At 39.5% G+C, this 14421-nt stretch overlaps 1 protein-coding gene across 9 annotated transcripts in view; it reads right to left on the bottom strand.

The window, feature by feature from the left end:
• tubgcp6 (tubulin, gamma complex associated protein 6) overlaps positions 1 to 14421 on the bottom strand; it is a 20662-nt gene extending 6241 nt beyond the window's left edge. Inside the window, exons 1-20 of one of the 9 annotated variants that reach the window (XM_052543649.1) lie at positions 14254 to 14399; positions 12214 to 13005; positions 11965 to 12128; positions 10570 to 10786; positions 10289 to 10450; positions 10041 to 10162; positions 8812 to 8875; positions 8571 to 8680; positions 7903 to 7994; positions 7603 to 7742; positions 5766 to 5915; positions 5444 to 5525; positions 4168 to 4256; positions 3980 to 4095; positions 3266 to 3404; positions 2968 to 3054; positions 1413 to 2876; positions 1089 to 1169; positions 927 to 1007; positions 392 to 845 (exon numbers count right to left, since the gene is read on the bottom strand). In XM_052543649.1, the coding sequence (XP_052399609.1) occupies positions 392 to 845; positions 927 to 1007; positions 1089 to 1169; positions 1413 to 2876; positions 2968 to 3054; positions 3266 to 3404; positions 3980 to 4095; positions 4168 to 4256; positions 5444 to 5525; positions 5766 to 5915; positions 7603 to 7742; positions 7903 to 7994; positions 8571 to 8680; positions 8812 to 8875; positions 10041 to 10162; positions 10289 to 10450; positions 10570 to 10786; positions 11965 to 12128; positions 12214 to 12975 (4576 nt within the window). In that variant the 5' untranslated portion in view covers positions 12976 to 13005; positions 14254 to 14399. Of the gene's footprint in view, positions 1 to 391; positions 2877 to 2967; positions 3055 to 3265; positions 3405 to 3979; positions 4096 to 4167; positions 4257 to 5443; positions 5526 to 5765; positions 5916 to 7602; positions 7743 to 7902; positions 7995 to 8570; positions 8681 to 8811; positions 8876 to 10040; positions 10163 to 10288; positions 10451 to 10569; positions 10787 to 11964; positions 12129 to 12213; positions 13006 to 14253 lie in introns of all 9 variants that reach the window. The other 8 variants (XM_052543646.1, XM_052543644.1, XM_052543645.1 and 5 more) reach the window with 8 other exon arrangements.

Below are 14421 nucleotides of genomic sequence, written 5' to 3'. Positions count from 1 at the left end.
TCTAATTCAAAATAATCTTGTCGGTTCACGGGTTAATAATCGGTTAACGAGCATCGGTTAGGAAAAATAACAGAAATTAACATCCCTAATCAAGTGACCTAATATATATATATATATATATATATATATATATATATATATATATATAAATAAATAAACACACACAAACAATTTTTTTAAAGAGAGGTACTACAGGTTAATAGGCTAAAAATATACCTTCATGTTTTTTTTGTCAATAACTTATAATTTTTAACACTTTCTATAGTTTTTTTTTTGTTTGCAAAGTTATTCTTAAATTCTAAAGGTTTTTAAAAGCAGTTGAAGATGCTAAATATTTATTCCGTAGCACCTGCTGTTAAGTATTTTTTTTTATTTGCAGCAGCAGTCTCACCCTGGATGTCTGGGTTGGCTGGATTCTCTGCATCTTCTGATGTTCGGTCAGCATTGAATGGTGGTCTGCCACCGTACAAACTCCCTGGCACCACCCCGCCAACCATGCAGCCCATACCTAGAGCAGAGTCTGACGAATGCCCGTAGCCACCGCTGTAAAGAGAACTGGGTCGAGTGGTCCCACGAACCACACACCCGATACCCAAGGTGGACTGTGAGGAATGTCCATACGCACTGCCAGGTAATGGAGACGGTTGAGGATGTACGCCTGAGACAACACACCCGACTGTCAATGTGGAGTCAGATGCATGACCGAAAGAGCTGCCAGATTGAGGAGTGTATAATGGGGCAGCATCGGGCATCGCACAACCCACTTTAAGGGTGCTGTCAGAGGAATGACCATATTTGCTCCAACGTGGCTGAGAGGAGGCAACATCTGACATAAATCCACCCACCTTTATATGGGCGTCAGAGGCATGGCCATGAATATTAGCAGTGTGGAGTGGATTAGTCACTTCTGAAACATGTTCACCAACCCTTATATGGGCGTCAGAGGCATGGCCATGAATATTAGCAGTGTGGATGGGATTGGTCACTTCTGAAACATGTTCACCCACCTTTATATGGGCGTCAGAGGCGTGGCCATGAATATTAGCGGTGTGGATGGGATTGGTCACTTCTGAAACATGTTCACCAACCCTTATATGGGCGTCAGAGGCATGGCCATGAATATTAGCAGTGTGGACGGGATTGGTCACTTCTGAAACATGTTCACCCACCTTTATATGGGCGTCAGAGGCGTGGCCATGAATATTAGCGGTGTGAACGGGATTGGTCACTTCGGAAACATGTTCACCAACCCTTATATGGGCATCAGAGGCGTGGCCATGAATATTAGCGGTGTGAACAGGATTAGTCACTTCGGAAACATTTTCACCAACCCTTATATGGGCGTCAGAGGCGTGGCCATGAATATTAGCAGTGTGGATGGGATTAGTCATTTCGGAAACATGTTCACCAACCCTTATATGGGCGTCAGAGGCGTGGCCATGAATATTAGCAGTGTGGATGGGATTAGTCATTTCGGAAACATGTTCACCAACCCTTATATGGGCATCAGAGGTGTGGCCATGAATATTAGCGATGTGAACGGGATTGGTCACTTCGGAAACATGTTTACCAACCCTTATATGGGCGTCAGAGGCGTGGCCATGGATGTTAGGTGTCGAAAGAGGATTGGTCACCTCAGAAACATGTTCACCAACACCTATATGGGCATCAGATGCGTGACCATGGATGTTAGGTGTGGGAATAGGAGTGATAACCTTAGAAACATGTTCGCCAATCCTTATAAGGGCATCAGAGGCCTGGCCATGGATGTTAGGTGTGGGAAGAGGACTGGTTACCTCTGAAACATACTCCCCAGCCCTTATATGGGCATCAGAGGCGTGGCCATGGATGTTAGGTGTGGGAAGAGGAGTGGTTACCTCTGAAATATACTCGCCAACCCTTATATGGGCATCAGAGGCGTGGCCATGGATGTTAGGTGTGAAAAGAGGAGGGGTTACCTCTGAAACATACTCCCCAACCCTTATATGGGCATCAGATGCGTGGCCATGGATGTTAGGTGTGGGAAGAGGAGGGGTTACCACTGAAACATGCTCGCCAACTCTAATATGGGCATCAGAGGCGTGACCAGAGACATCAGACGAGGGTAAAGATGAGATCAGTGTTGGATCAGGATCACGGCTGTTATTTCTCATTTCAGAATCGGACTCTGACTCATGGAAGCCTCTGAGAAGATACACAGATTGTTCTTGCTCTGGCTGAGAACAGTGAGAGGGCTGGCTGACACTCTCACAGGACTTGGCTTCCTCTGTTGGCTCTTGGGTGGCTTGCTTTGGCTCTGAACCTGTGCTGGCCGCCGAAGGCTCTGTTCCTGTCTCATCTCCAGTCGGTTGTTTTTCTGTACACTGGCTATCGCTCTCTGCCTCACATGTTCGCTCCTGAGTGGTTTGTGCAGGGGTGTTTGACTCAGAGCGGATTGGGCCCTTGATCTGCCCTGAGGCAGACGAGCCTCCCAGCTGCACAGAGCTCTGTGAAGGGTGTCCATGAACACTAGCCTTCGGCTGACCTGCTGGCACCTCTGGAGTGAACTGACCCCATAGGAAGCTGGATTTGGATGCCTGTGCATATATATTAGGAACAGGGACAGACTCCAGGGATTCTGAAACGTTTTCACCAATGCATATGTGGGAGGTCAATGGGTGTGGCTGCTCTGGGTGGGGTTTCTGAGGGGATTGCAGGAGGTTGGATCCAATGTTGTGGAGGGCCTGGGTCATGGCACCAATATCAGTGACGTATGGAGGCTTCGGGAGGAAGTCAGCTACGTCAATTTCCTCTGAATTATGAGCTTGATTATCACCAATGGCAGGAGAGCAGGGAGGAGCAAATGATTCTGTGAGAGGATTCTGCTGCTCAGAGAGCTGAGGTGAAATGAAAACAATTAAAACAGAATTGGAGTAGGTTGAATTTATTATGTTATAGATGAGTATATTTAAAGAACAGCACACAGACCTCAGAGTGTAGTTGTGCGGATTGTAGCATTTGGGATATTTCTGGAGGGGGGCCCTCCTGACCTACAGGAAACTTCTCCAGAAGAGCCTGAACATAAATCATAGCACCTCAGAGCTAAAGACTTCCCCTTATCCATCACTTCAAAATAGTAAAAATTAAAAATCACTAATACAATAGCAAAGAAAGATACTAAATGGGCACTAAAAATCTATAAAAAGCAAAAAATATAAATAAAAAAATAACATCTATAAATATAAATATAACAAAACAAAAAAATCTCTGAAGCATGATATCAGACCTGTACATTCTGTTGTTCTTGCTGCAGGAAGTTCACTCTGCGCTCGTCGAGTTTCATCCTCTGCACCTTCCACATGGCTTTGAGCTCTCGTCTCGCAGCAGCTTCTGATAACTGACTGTACTGAGTGATCAGATCCATCCTGAACACAGAAAATACAGCATTTAATAAATGGCTTTGATCTCTCTGGATATTTGAGTCCTTTTATAAAGTGTAACAGTGCAAAAAATCCTATTCATTCTCTTCACAGTGAAACAGATTTTTATTTATAATATGAACTTTTCAAGACAGACCTACCATGAGATCTGAGGGCGATACAACAGAATATGAAGCTAAAACTCAGTGCAATTTCCACGACATAAAAAAAAAGTCTTTATTTGCCTAATTTTAGGTGTAATACCAACAATTTTAAAGTGAGATATGCAATCAAGTTGTTTATTTGCAATGTGCTCTAGGATGAGCAGTTCATTTACTTACTTACTACAATCTTGTACCTTTGTCTTTTTTTAAATACTTCATTGGTTTAAATACAATATTTTAATGTTAAGATTCATCTTAGAACTGCTTGTTTTGGTTCACGGCTCAGAATGCTTTACTGAATAAATTGCTCAAATGCATGAACGGGAAATAAACTTCCTGTGGGCGTTCACTGCTGCACTGCCCTACAGCCTCAGCTTCAATCACTCTTTTTTCTGATGGTTAGTGTATGCCGCCCACCGTGCCCGGCGCTCCAGCTGCTCCTCGAGGGCCTGCAGCCTCTGCTCTCGGTCTCTGAGCTCTCGAGCGTAGCTGAAATCGTCTTCCTGCTGCTTCCGTCTCACAGTACTACGCCACTGAAACCACATCCACACAAGTTAGAGCCGCTGAAGATGGTTTTCCTGAAGGGTTATTAATATGCTCCTCACCTCCTGGTCGAGCTCCAGCTGCTGCTTCAGCTCTTCAAACCGCTCTCTCTTCTGGGCCTCCTCTGCCAGACGCTGCGACACCTGGTGACCTGCAGGGGGCGAGAGCGAGAACAGTGGGGTGTCAGCTGGAAGCCCCATTCATCTGTCTCAGTGGGGAGGAATTCTCTCTCGTTTATTCGTCCTGATAATTAATACTTGACCTCTGCGAGGAGAACAGCTGCGTGTCCTCCGTACATAAAAACACTGTTTACTACACATTTCAGTGTTAGTTTGTGTTATTTTAGTATTTCAACTAAATTAAACAAGAACGAAAAATTACCTAAGCCATTTAATATATTTTTCATTTCCTTTTTTCCTAAAAAAAAATCTCTATATAGTTTATTACGTTTCAGTTTTTTTCAGTACTTTAAGCAATTTTAATGTATTTTTTGTCATTTGTTTTCAGTATGTCTATAGAGTTTTACTTTAAGATTATTTAAGTTAGTACTTAATCTAAATGTGCATAAGAAATTCAAGCAATTTGATCATTCTGAAATTTATATTTGTTTTTCAAAACTATGTATAGTTTTTTTTATTACATATTAGTTTTATTTATTTTAGTACTTGTATTTTAGTCATTTTTAATAAATGTAGTCATTTTATTGTGTTTTTGTAATCATTTTTATTTTTTGTCTAGCGTTTCTATATAGTTGTTATTAGGTTTCAGTATATTTAGTTTTAGTTACAAATGTAAAAAATCCCTTGGCAACTACATGAAATAAAATACATTTAGGCCTGGTTACACAGACAGGGCTTAAACTAAGCCAGGATAAGGCCATAGTTGAACTAGGACATTTACGTTATTTTTCATAAACATGCCTTAGAAAACATTTCTGGTGTGCACCTTGAGACAAGACAAAGGCACTGATATATTTTAAGATCAGTAAGTGCAGACTTACATTTTAGTTTGGGACTAGGCTTAAGCCTCGTCTGTGAAACCGGGCGTTAATGTTTTATTTCATTTAATATTTCAACAGAGAACAATAAAAACCCTGTTAGATATTTCAGATGTTCCTGTCTATATGAACGGCTAATCAATGTGTTTCACTCCCAAATGGCTCACTCAACGTGAACCTGCAGGCCCACAGAATGTCACATTTCTCATTTTATAATTTAGAAGGGTGCTATTTGGGACAGAGAACTATCAAGACTAATTGTAGCCGAACAGAAGCTGCTAACAGCATCAGGCGCGCGTGTGTGTGTGTGTGTGTGGGTTTTGAAGGCACAGATTTCTGACCTCTGATTCTCTCCAGGGTCTTGGCCGCTGTCACTCTGACCTGGTTAATGAGCTCCTGTCGGGCCTGTTCAGTCCGCATAGCCTGACAAAACACAAGTTGTAGAAGAAAGAAGACACAAAACAATAAAGCAGATTTCATCCCAGGTCAGAGTGCCCTGATCAAACTGGGTAAATGAACCAGCTATCGCTCGACTCTCCACCATTAGTGGCTCTGAATTCATACTGGATGAGCTATTCTAAAAAAAAAAAACATCAATAGTTTACAACATTTCCAAAAACATCTCTACAAATGATTCAATCAGCATGATGACCGGTGCAGTACCTTCTCCTCCCTGCTGATGGCGCTGTGCCTAGCGATGGTCTGCATCCGTCCGCGATACACCGCACAGTCTCTCTCAATCTCCTCTACTTCCTGCAGGGAAAACGTCACAGCGATCCTGGGCACTGGCACATCCGACCAGAAGATGTAGTGCTGTTTAATGAACAGATGGAGACGGACGGGAATCAATTGTTGTAATTATACCCAGCAAAATGTATCTTTATTTTAAAAATTTACTTTCAGCAAGGACACATTAAATTGATCAGAAGTGACAGTAAAGACATTTATAATGTTATAAAGCTGTACTGCTTTTCAATTAATCAAAGAATCCTGGATAGTGTATTACAGTTTCCACTAAAATATCCAACTGTTTTCAACACTGATGAAGATAAAAGTTTCTTTAACATCTGATCAGTATATTAGATTATATTAGATCATGTGACTCTGAAGACTGGAGTAACGATGCTGAAAATTCAGTTTCGATCACAAGAATAAATTGCATTTTAAAATATATAAAAATAGAAAACAGGTCTTTTAAAATGTAATAATAATGATGCACTATATTACAGTTTTTATTGAATTTTTCTTTAGATAAATGCAGCCTTGATGAGCATATGAGACGAAAGCTGCTTTAAATATAAAGAAATCTTACAGACCTAAAGCTTTTGAGCAGCAGTGTATATGAAGCATTCTAAAGCATTCTTCCATCTTTATTTGACCCTCTCACTTTAGCACTCACTATTCTACACTAGAGCTGCACGATATTGGGAAAAAATTACATTGCGATCTTTTATTTTTCTGCGATATATATTGCGATGTGAAATCTAATCAAATTTTTTCTTACAAACAAAAATAGGGTGAACACATTTACATTCTCATTTTAAATGATTTAAACATCGAAACCATCGTCTCAATTGATTAATATGCGCAAGGGAGAGAGAGAGCAAGACAGCGCTCGTGTTGTTTGAAGACGTTAAGCGTGCTGCCGGTGCACGCTCGCTCGCTCTCTCTTTCTCTCGCGCTCTCTCTCTCTCGCTCTCGCGCTCTCTCTCTCTCACGCGCTCGCTCTCGCGCTCTCTCTCTCTATTGCGCTCTCTCTCTTGCGCTCTCTCTCTCTCTCTCTCTTGCGCTCTCTCTCTTGCGCTCTCTCTCCTGTGCTCGCGCTCTCTCTCTCTCGCGCTCGCTCTCTCTCTCTCTTGCTCTCTCTCTCTCTTGCACTCGCTCTCTCTCTCTTGCGCTCTCTCTCCTGTGCTCGCGCTCTCTCTCTCTCGCGCTCGCTCTCTCTCTCTCTTGCTCTCTCTCTCTCTTGCACTCGCTCTCTCTCTCTTGCGCTCTCTCTCTCTCGCGTGCTCTCTCTGGCCCATACTGTTAATGAATGCACTTCCTGCGATGTGACTATCATGGATTCGTACATTGCGATATCAATGCTTAAACAACGCATCTTGCAGCCCTATTCTATACTATTAAAAATAAATATATTATATATATATATATATATATATATATATATATATATATATATATATATATATATATATATATATATATATATATATATATATAAAATCTTTTTGTATTATATTTTCTTTTCATTTATTATACAATTATAAAAAAAGACCTCTAACACCAGCTTGTGCTATTTTTTTTCTATTATGTTTTCTTTTTATTATATTATTTAAAAGCCCTTGCTACAAGTTTTGCGTTTAACCTGAGACTTGTTATAGCACTTATATATCATTGCTCTTCTGTTGTTTTTGTTCGCTTCCATTGTCCTCATTTTTAAGTTGCTTTGGATAAAAGCATCTGCTAAATGACTAAATATAAATTGTTGGAGGAGCACCTGTGGGCAGCAGATTTTCAGCAGGTTGATAGTTTTCCCGCAGACGTAGACGTCATTGGCGATGTGTTTGAGGAACACCGGCACACAGTCCTCTGCATCACACGAAATCAGAGTATAGCCCTGCGTCCAGAAGTTCTTATCTGAGGAAACAGATGCATTCATTTTTAAAGGGCTTTAGCATGAATGTCATATTGATTAACAGCACACGATCAAGATAATACAAGACATCCATAATAATGCAGCAGAAATCAGATGGAGTTATCATTTAACAGAATTAAAGCATGAGACTGAGAAGCTCACCTCTGTAGGTCAAATAATCCTCATTGACCTCGATCATAAACTCTTTATATACGTCACGAAAGACGCCACTGTACACCCAGTCTGAAACAAACCTACACACACACACAAACACAAACACACACACACAAACACACACACACACACACACACACACACACACACACACACACACACACACACACACACAGTTAGCTATCAGACAAACACTGTTATTATAGAAAGCTACGTTATTCTAGAATCAAACCCATGAGCTCGGCATTGTTAGCGACATGCTCTACTTTTTGAGCTACAGGAAGGCTAAAATGAATTAATTATTAAAATAATAAAAGTAATTTCTCTAAACGAGAGGCGAGATTATCAATTTTGTTCTTGGTACATGACAGATATGTCTTCTATACATCACGATTCTCCATCCATTCACGTCACACAAGACAGATAACAGCACACGGGTTTGCTGACAACATGAAGGCGAGTAAATAATAGCAGACAATCTGTGTTGTGCATTTAAATGCCACTCAGACACTACAGTATCTCACTAACATTTATTTCATGGTCTCAATCACTCAGAAAATATAGGGTGTCAAAACCCACTCTGCTCTGAAGTGACCTTCCTGAGTTGAATAATAGATGGAGAAATAAAAAGCGAAGGTAGGAGATGAGTTTCTCACCGTGTGTAGGGCTCACAGCTGCTCTTCAGCAGCGACAGCAGCACCGGATGATTCTCATTACTGCAGTTACTCTGAGCTTCATTATACAGACACGACAGCAGCTTTACACCCTGAACACACACAACACACTGACGATAACACACACCTGCAGCACGTCTGAGCTGGAAACAATGTCTCCAATCTCTTCAAAGCTGATGTCTCCGACAGAAGTGTGTGACAAGAGTGTGTGTGTGTTTCTTACCACGGGGAACGTTGCTCGTCCCACGCCTCCGATTCCATCCACACAACACAGCTCTGACAGATACCTGATCAACACACACACACACACACACACACACACACACACACACACACAAGACCATGATTAAGAGCTGCTGAAAAGACTACATCATCTATTTATGTTAGTTCTCTTGAATCTGACAATAATAACATCCAGGGCTCATCAACAACATCAACAAGATTTTTTTTTCAACTTGCCCCAACAAAAAAAATTATACAATTACATTTTTTAAATAATATTTATATAAAATAATATTTATTTTAAATCTATACTTTTGTATTTATATAGTTATATATTGTGTGTGACTCTCTCTCTCTCTCTCTCTCTCTCTCTCTATATACACACACACACACACACACACACACACACATTATTAAATATATAAACGTATCTACAAACATAAATTATACATTTTTTTATATTTTAAGAAATTATTATTTCTATTATATCATTATTACAATGATAATTTGAAACATTCCATTTTAAAAATATAGTACCTAATTTAAATATACAATTTTATTTATATATCATGTGTTATATATCATATGTAAATATATATATATATATATATATACACATATATAATTTATTTCAATTTTGCATTTTTTTATATATTTAATTTTGTGTATATTCATATTTTGTGTTTATATATTATATATATATATATTGTGTTTATATTATATATATATACATATATATATATATATATATATATATATATATACAAAAATTTATCAAATAAAAAACATCAAATATGCATTTCATATTTACATTTATAATTTAAGTATAAAATATTTAGATTTTAAAAGTTTAATACATGACTTGAGTTACATAATTTAAATTATAGAAATGTATAATATATTCTATATATATATATATATATATATATATATATATATATATATATATATATATATATATATATATATATATATGAAATGATACATTTCACACACACACACACACACACACACCACACACACTGGTCTGAAGCTAGTGTGAAAATCATGACTTTGACATCTTTGAAACTTTTCAAAAATGTCCTCAGTGGAATAGGGCAGGAGTTTTGCATTGTTAATATTTGAATGTTTAGACCCTTTTATTAAAAAACACAAAGCAAAGTGCCTGTCTTCCATCATATGGCCAATCCAAAACCACAGCTGTCAGGACTACATGTAACTGTGTTTTACCTGAGCTGACGGCCCAGCTTGCGGAAATGACAAGCGATAGTCAGGAGACTGAGAGAGGCTGGCGTGCTCAGCACACACGCTCTGTAGTAGTGCAGGTAACGGCGCAGCCCACCTGTGAAGGCCTAACACACACACACACACACACACACACACACACAGGCATCTGTGTAACATGTTGTTATAAGACAAAAATATACAGGATGGGAAATACTGTTCCTAGATCAGTCCTAAAGTAAAGCATGCATCACCTGGAAGACGAGTCCCTTCTGACTCGTGCTGCTCAGGGAGAAGCGGCTCAGACGCAGGTAGTGTGTGCCGTACTGCGCCAGCTCACCCAGCAGACGAGACACACTCTCAGGGGACGTCCCGGACACACATATATCCGGACGCACATCAAACTGCACACTAGCCTTGAGAGAAGAATAAAGCAAGTCACTAAATAAGGCCTTCTTGTTTGATTTCCTAATAATAAAATACCGTTATGCATCACAAATGTGTTTTTTTGTTGTTGTATATTTGATTCTGCTACCTCGTTGAGTGGGAAGGTGACAGAGGAGACCCCGATCAGCACGTTGAGCACGTCTTTGACCAGCTGACTCTGACAGTCCAGCGGCAGCGGCAGGAGCGGTGATGGTGTCTGTGTGGACAGGATGTTCCTCATTTCTCCCTCCCACAGTCGGTACAGCTGATCAAACGCCTCTCTGCCAGCCTCCGTCAGGTACGGAGGCTCCTTCTGACCCGGCGGGCTGAAGGAGAGAGAGGATGACAAATGTGGACCGTCTTCAAACTAGCTCTCTGAAACCAGTTGGCAAAGGGTATTTAATGCATTGATTTGGCATTTTTTAAAGGGATAATATACCCAAAACTGAAATTTCTGTCATAATTTACTCACTCTCATTTGGTTCTAATCCTGCATGACTTTCTTTTCTCTTGAGAAACGCAAAAAAATATGTATATTATGAAGAATGTTGGTAAGCAAAACAGTGTTGCTTCCAATTGTATGATCAAAAAATATAATGGAAGTCAATGGGAACCAACTGGAAATTGTGATTACCAGCATTCTACAAAATGTAACTTTTCTTGTGTGTCGCACAGCAGAGAGTCAGTCACGTCTAACAACGTTAGGATGAGGAAATGATGACAGAACTGACCTTTCTGGGTGAACTATCCCTTTAATAGATTATGATAATTAGAATACAAGGTATTCATTATTACAAAATATTTTTTTATATAATTTATTATTATTCTTAATTGAATTATTATCCAAAACAAACCTTTTGACAATTTTATAAAAAATAACATTAAATAAACTGAAAATGTAAATATTTGTTTTGTGAAGCAATTTGGGCACCTGTGTTATTTCGTATCACTGAGATACTATTATAGTTATTAATATATTGAAACTGTTTTTATTTTTAGATTTGACATTTCTATTTTAGCTTAAGTTAGAATTTTACTAATTTTGTTGTGCATTTGTTTTAAATTGTTATATATATATATAGTTTTTATTAATTTCTCTTTCAGTTTTAATCATTTTAACATTAAGTTAAATTAAATTAAATTAAGAAATATTACCTTGGCATCTAACTGGATTTTACATTTTCATTTATATTTTTATTTTATTGTAATATTTATTTCACTGCAAGTGAAATTTTTATAATAGTTTCAGTTTTAGGAAACTATATTATGTACAAAACTAATCTCAAACATGTAAGAATGAGCATTTAGACCAGGTTTTTGACATGCATACATTGATTCAAAGTGTTTATGAAATTTTGATCGATAATGTATTTTTGAAAATAATTCTGAATCAAACTTTGGTCAATTCAGTGTAAGTGCTTTAATGCAAAGAAATCATTATCAAATCAAACCACTGTCAGTCACAGCAGATATTTATATTCTAGCCTCCTCGAATCTCTCTTACCAGCCGATGTTCTCCCAACAGCGTCGTCTTCCGGGCACGAATGTCCGCAGGGCCTCCCACACGTCGATCTCAGGGCTGGGACTCGTCTCGGATTGGGAATCTGGAGTCAGATTAGAGGAGGACTGGAAGCCTTCATCATCAGACTGATCCAGACACACAGGAACCTGCAGATATAAGAGCATATAAGCTACCAGTGCGGACCGTTTTTAGGAGAAAATGCTAGTATTGATACTAATTGAGTATCTTGACCCGTATACTGAGTCCAGTGAGGTCTGCGTTGCTTGGAACGGGCGGCAGGTCCAGTCGGACGTCCATATCTGCAGTTCTGGAGTGCTGTAGGGCACCAAACAGCGACAGGCGGGTCTCTCTTTCAAACCTCTCCTCGCTATCCTGTCTGCGTCCCAATCCGAGCAGCCCAGTGCCCGGTGGAGCATCCATGATGCTCAGGGTCCTACAGATGCCCCCAAAAACACCCCATTCCTCACCACAGATCAAAGACCACGCCCTCTCCTCCAGCCGCTGCATGTCCCGACTCAGGTACCCGCCCAATGGTGCTCTGCGCTCCACGGGACGCTCCCGGCGCATATAGTCGTGACTGAAAGACTGAGGGGGCGGAGCCACGGATCCGGCCAGCTGCACAAGGAGCTCCAAGACCGAGTCAAGTTCGGAGAGTCCCGAAGAGTCCGCCCCGTCCCGTAGCTGACCCAGGAGCTCCTCCAGCCTCTCCGCCTCCTCATTGTGTCCAGACACGCGCAGGTCGAACGAGATCATCAGAATTTTATTATGGGCGGGTGTGTTTGCCAGGGCGCTCGGCGGCGGTTTGGGTGAGCCGTCCTGGAAGAGTCCGGCGAGAAGCGCCCCGTACGCACGCCTGCGCAGGGAACGACGCGCAGACTCCCGTGATGCTGCGCCCAGAGCGCGCCGTTTCCATGACAACCCCGAAAGGCTGCAGTCGCAGAGCGCACTCAGCATCCCAGTGATGCTGCCGCTGTTGCCTTGGCAACCAGACATCTCAGCAAGAGCGTGAGATCAATAAGAGACCTGTGCAAAACAAAAACTTCTACGTCATGAACTCATGATATGCACAGTATCGACAGTAATATCTTAGCCTGAACCTAAAGTAATCCTGACAAACTATATATCATTGGAAAGTTTAAAGACTGTAGTTTTGATATTTGGTGACTGATTTTTTTTTATATTTTACAGAGCAACTGTAATTTATTAATATGCAAGAAGAGCACTCGTCAGAGTCAGAGAGTGCATTTGAAATAGTGATGCATATATGAAATCATGAAAAATCTTTATTCATATTCATGGAGAGTGTTCAAAAGATAAAATGCATTGTATTTTTGGGGGAAAAAAGGTCTGAAAGTGTTTTGAATATATAGACAAAACTATAGATTGTCCTTTTTTGATGCACTGTGAACTATAACGCAAGTCCAGGGATCTTGTAGCATGAGTTTTATGTGTTTTTTAGGTTGAATTGAGATCAAATACTGCCATACTGACCCTTAATTCTTCTGATTGTGACGTCTACTGCATACAAAATTGTTACTACTGGGATTTGATGGTCCCAAAACGCCCAAACAAAATCTCAATGAAAGATCTTTTTTTTTTTATATATCAACCTCAAATTTGGAACATAACTTGTTCTGAATTTTGGATTTGATTTTCTAGCAGTTTTAGAGTAAAACATGTTTTGTAAAATATATATTTTATATAAAATATAAATATTTAAATGATTACATTTTATATTTTCATAAACTTCCATTACTTTTTTGTTATAGAATCTTAATAACTTTTTTCACTTCTACAATAATCTGCCAAGTGTCTGCTTTAATAAGAGACCAACCTTAAGTCTGTGGACCAAAGCATACAAAATGTTTAACCGTTTATTAACAGACAGTTAAATAAATAAAGTCTAATTGAGCTTAGGAAAGGTATGAATGATATTTGGTTTATCTTCTAGTTCTACAAATAAATATTTACGTCTAAAATATTCAATATTATGTTAACATCTTGCATTTACGATTATGTTGCTATATCTTTCTGTTTGAAAAAATGTAACATACATGATCCAATCCCAAAAGCAACAGCAAACAGATGAAATACATGCTTATATATGAATATTTAAAGTTTATTGCACTCATAACTTGTTTATTTAGCAGATTTTTATTATTATTATTATTAACGTTAGCTATATTTAAAACTGAAGGCAGTAAACAAGCACAACTGCACGGTACACCCGCCATCACGGTCACATATTCGTGTCTAAGATATTTTACTCACGTTAGTATTCGAGCTTAAGCTGTCCGGGCTGCAAATGTTTATTCCACATCAGTGAAATAATATTATTTGTAATAAAAACATAAGAATTTGTTTCGCATAAACACACAAGCTAAGCTTCCTTGACCGCCGCGCTACACACTGAAGTCCCGCCCTCTCTGTTCTATCATT

The sequence above is a fragment of the Carassius gibelio genome, chromosome A25 (assembly GCF_023724105.1).
Source record: "Carassius gibelio isolate Cgi1373 ecotype wild population from Czech Republic chromosome A25, carGib1.2-hapl.c, whole genome shotgun sequence".
Lineage (NCBI taxonomy): Eukaryota > Metazoa > Chordata > Actinopteri > Cypriniformes > Cyprinidae > Carassius > Carassius gibelio.
This window is presented reverse-complemented; position numbering and strand designations above follow the sequence as displayed.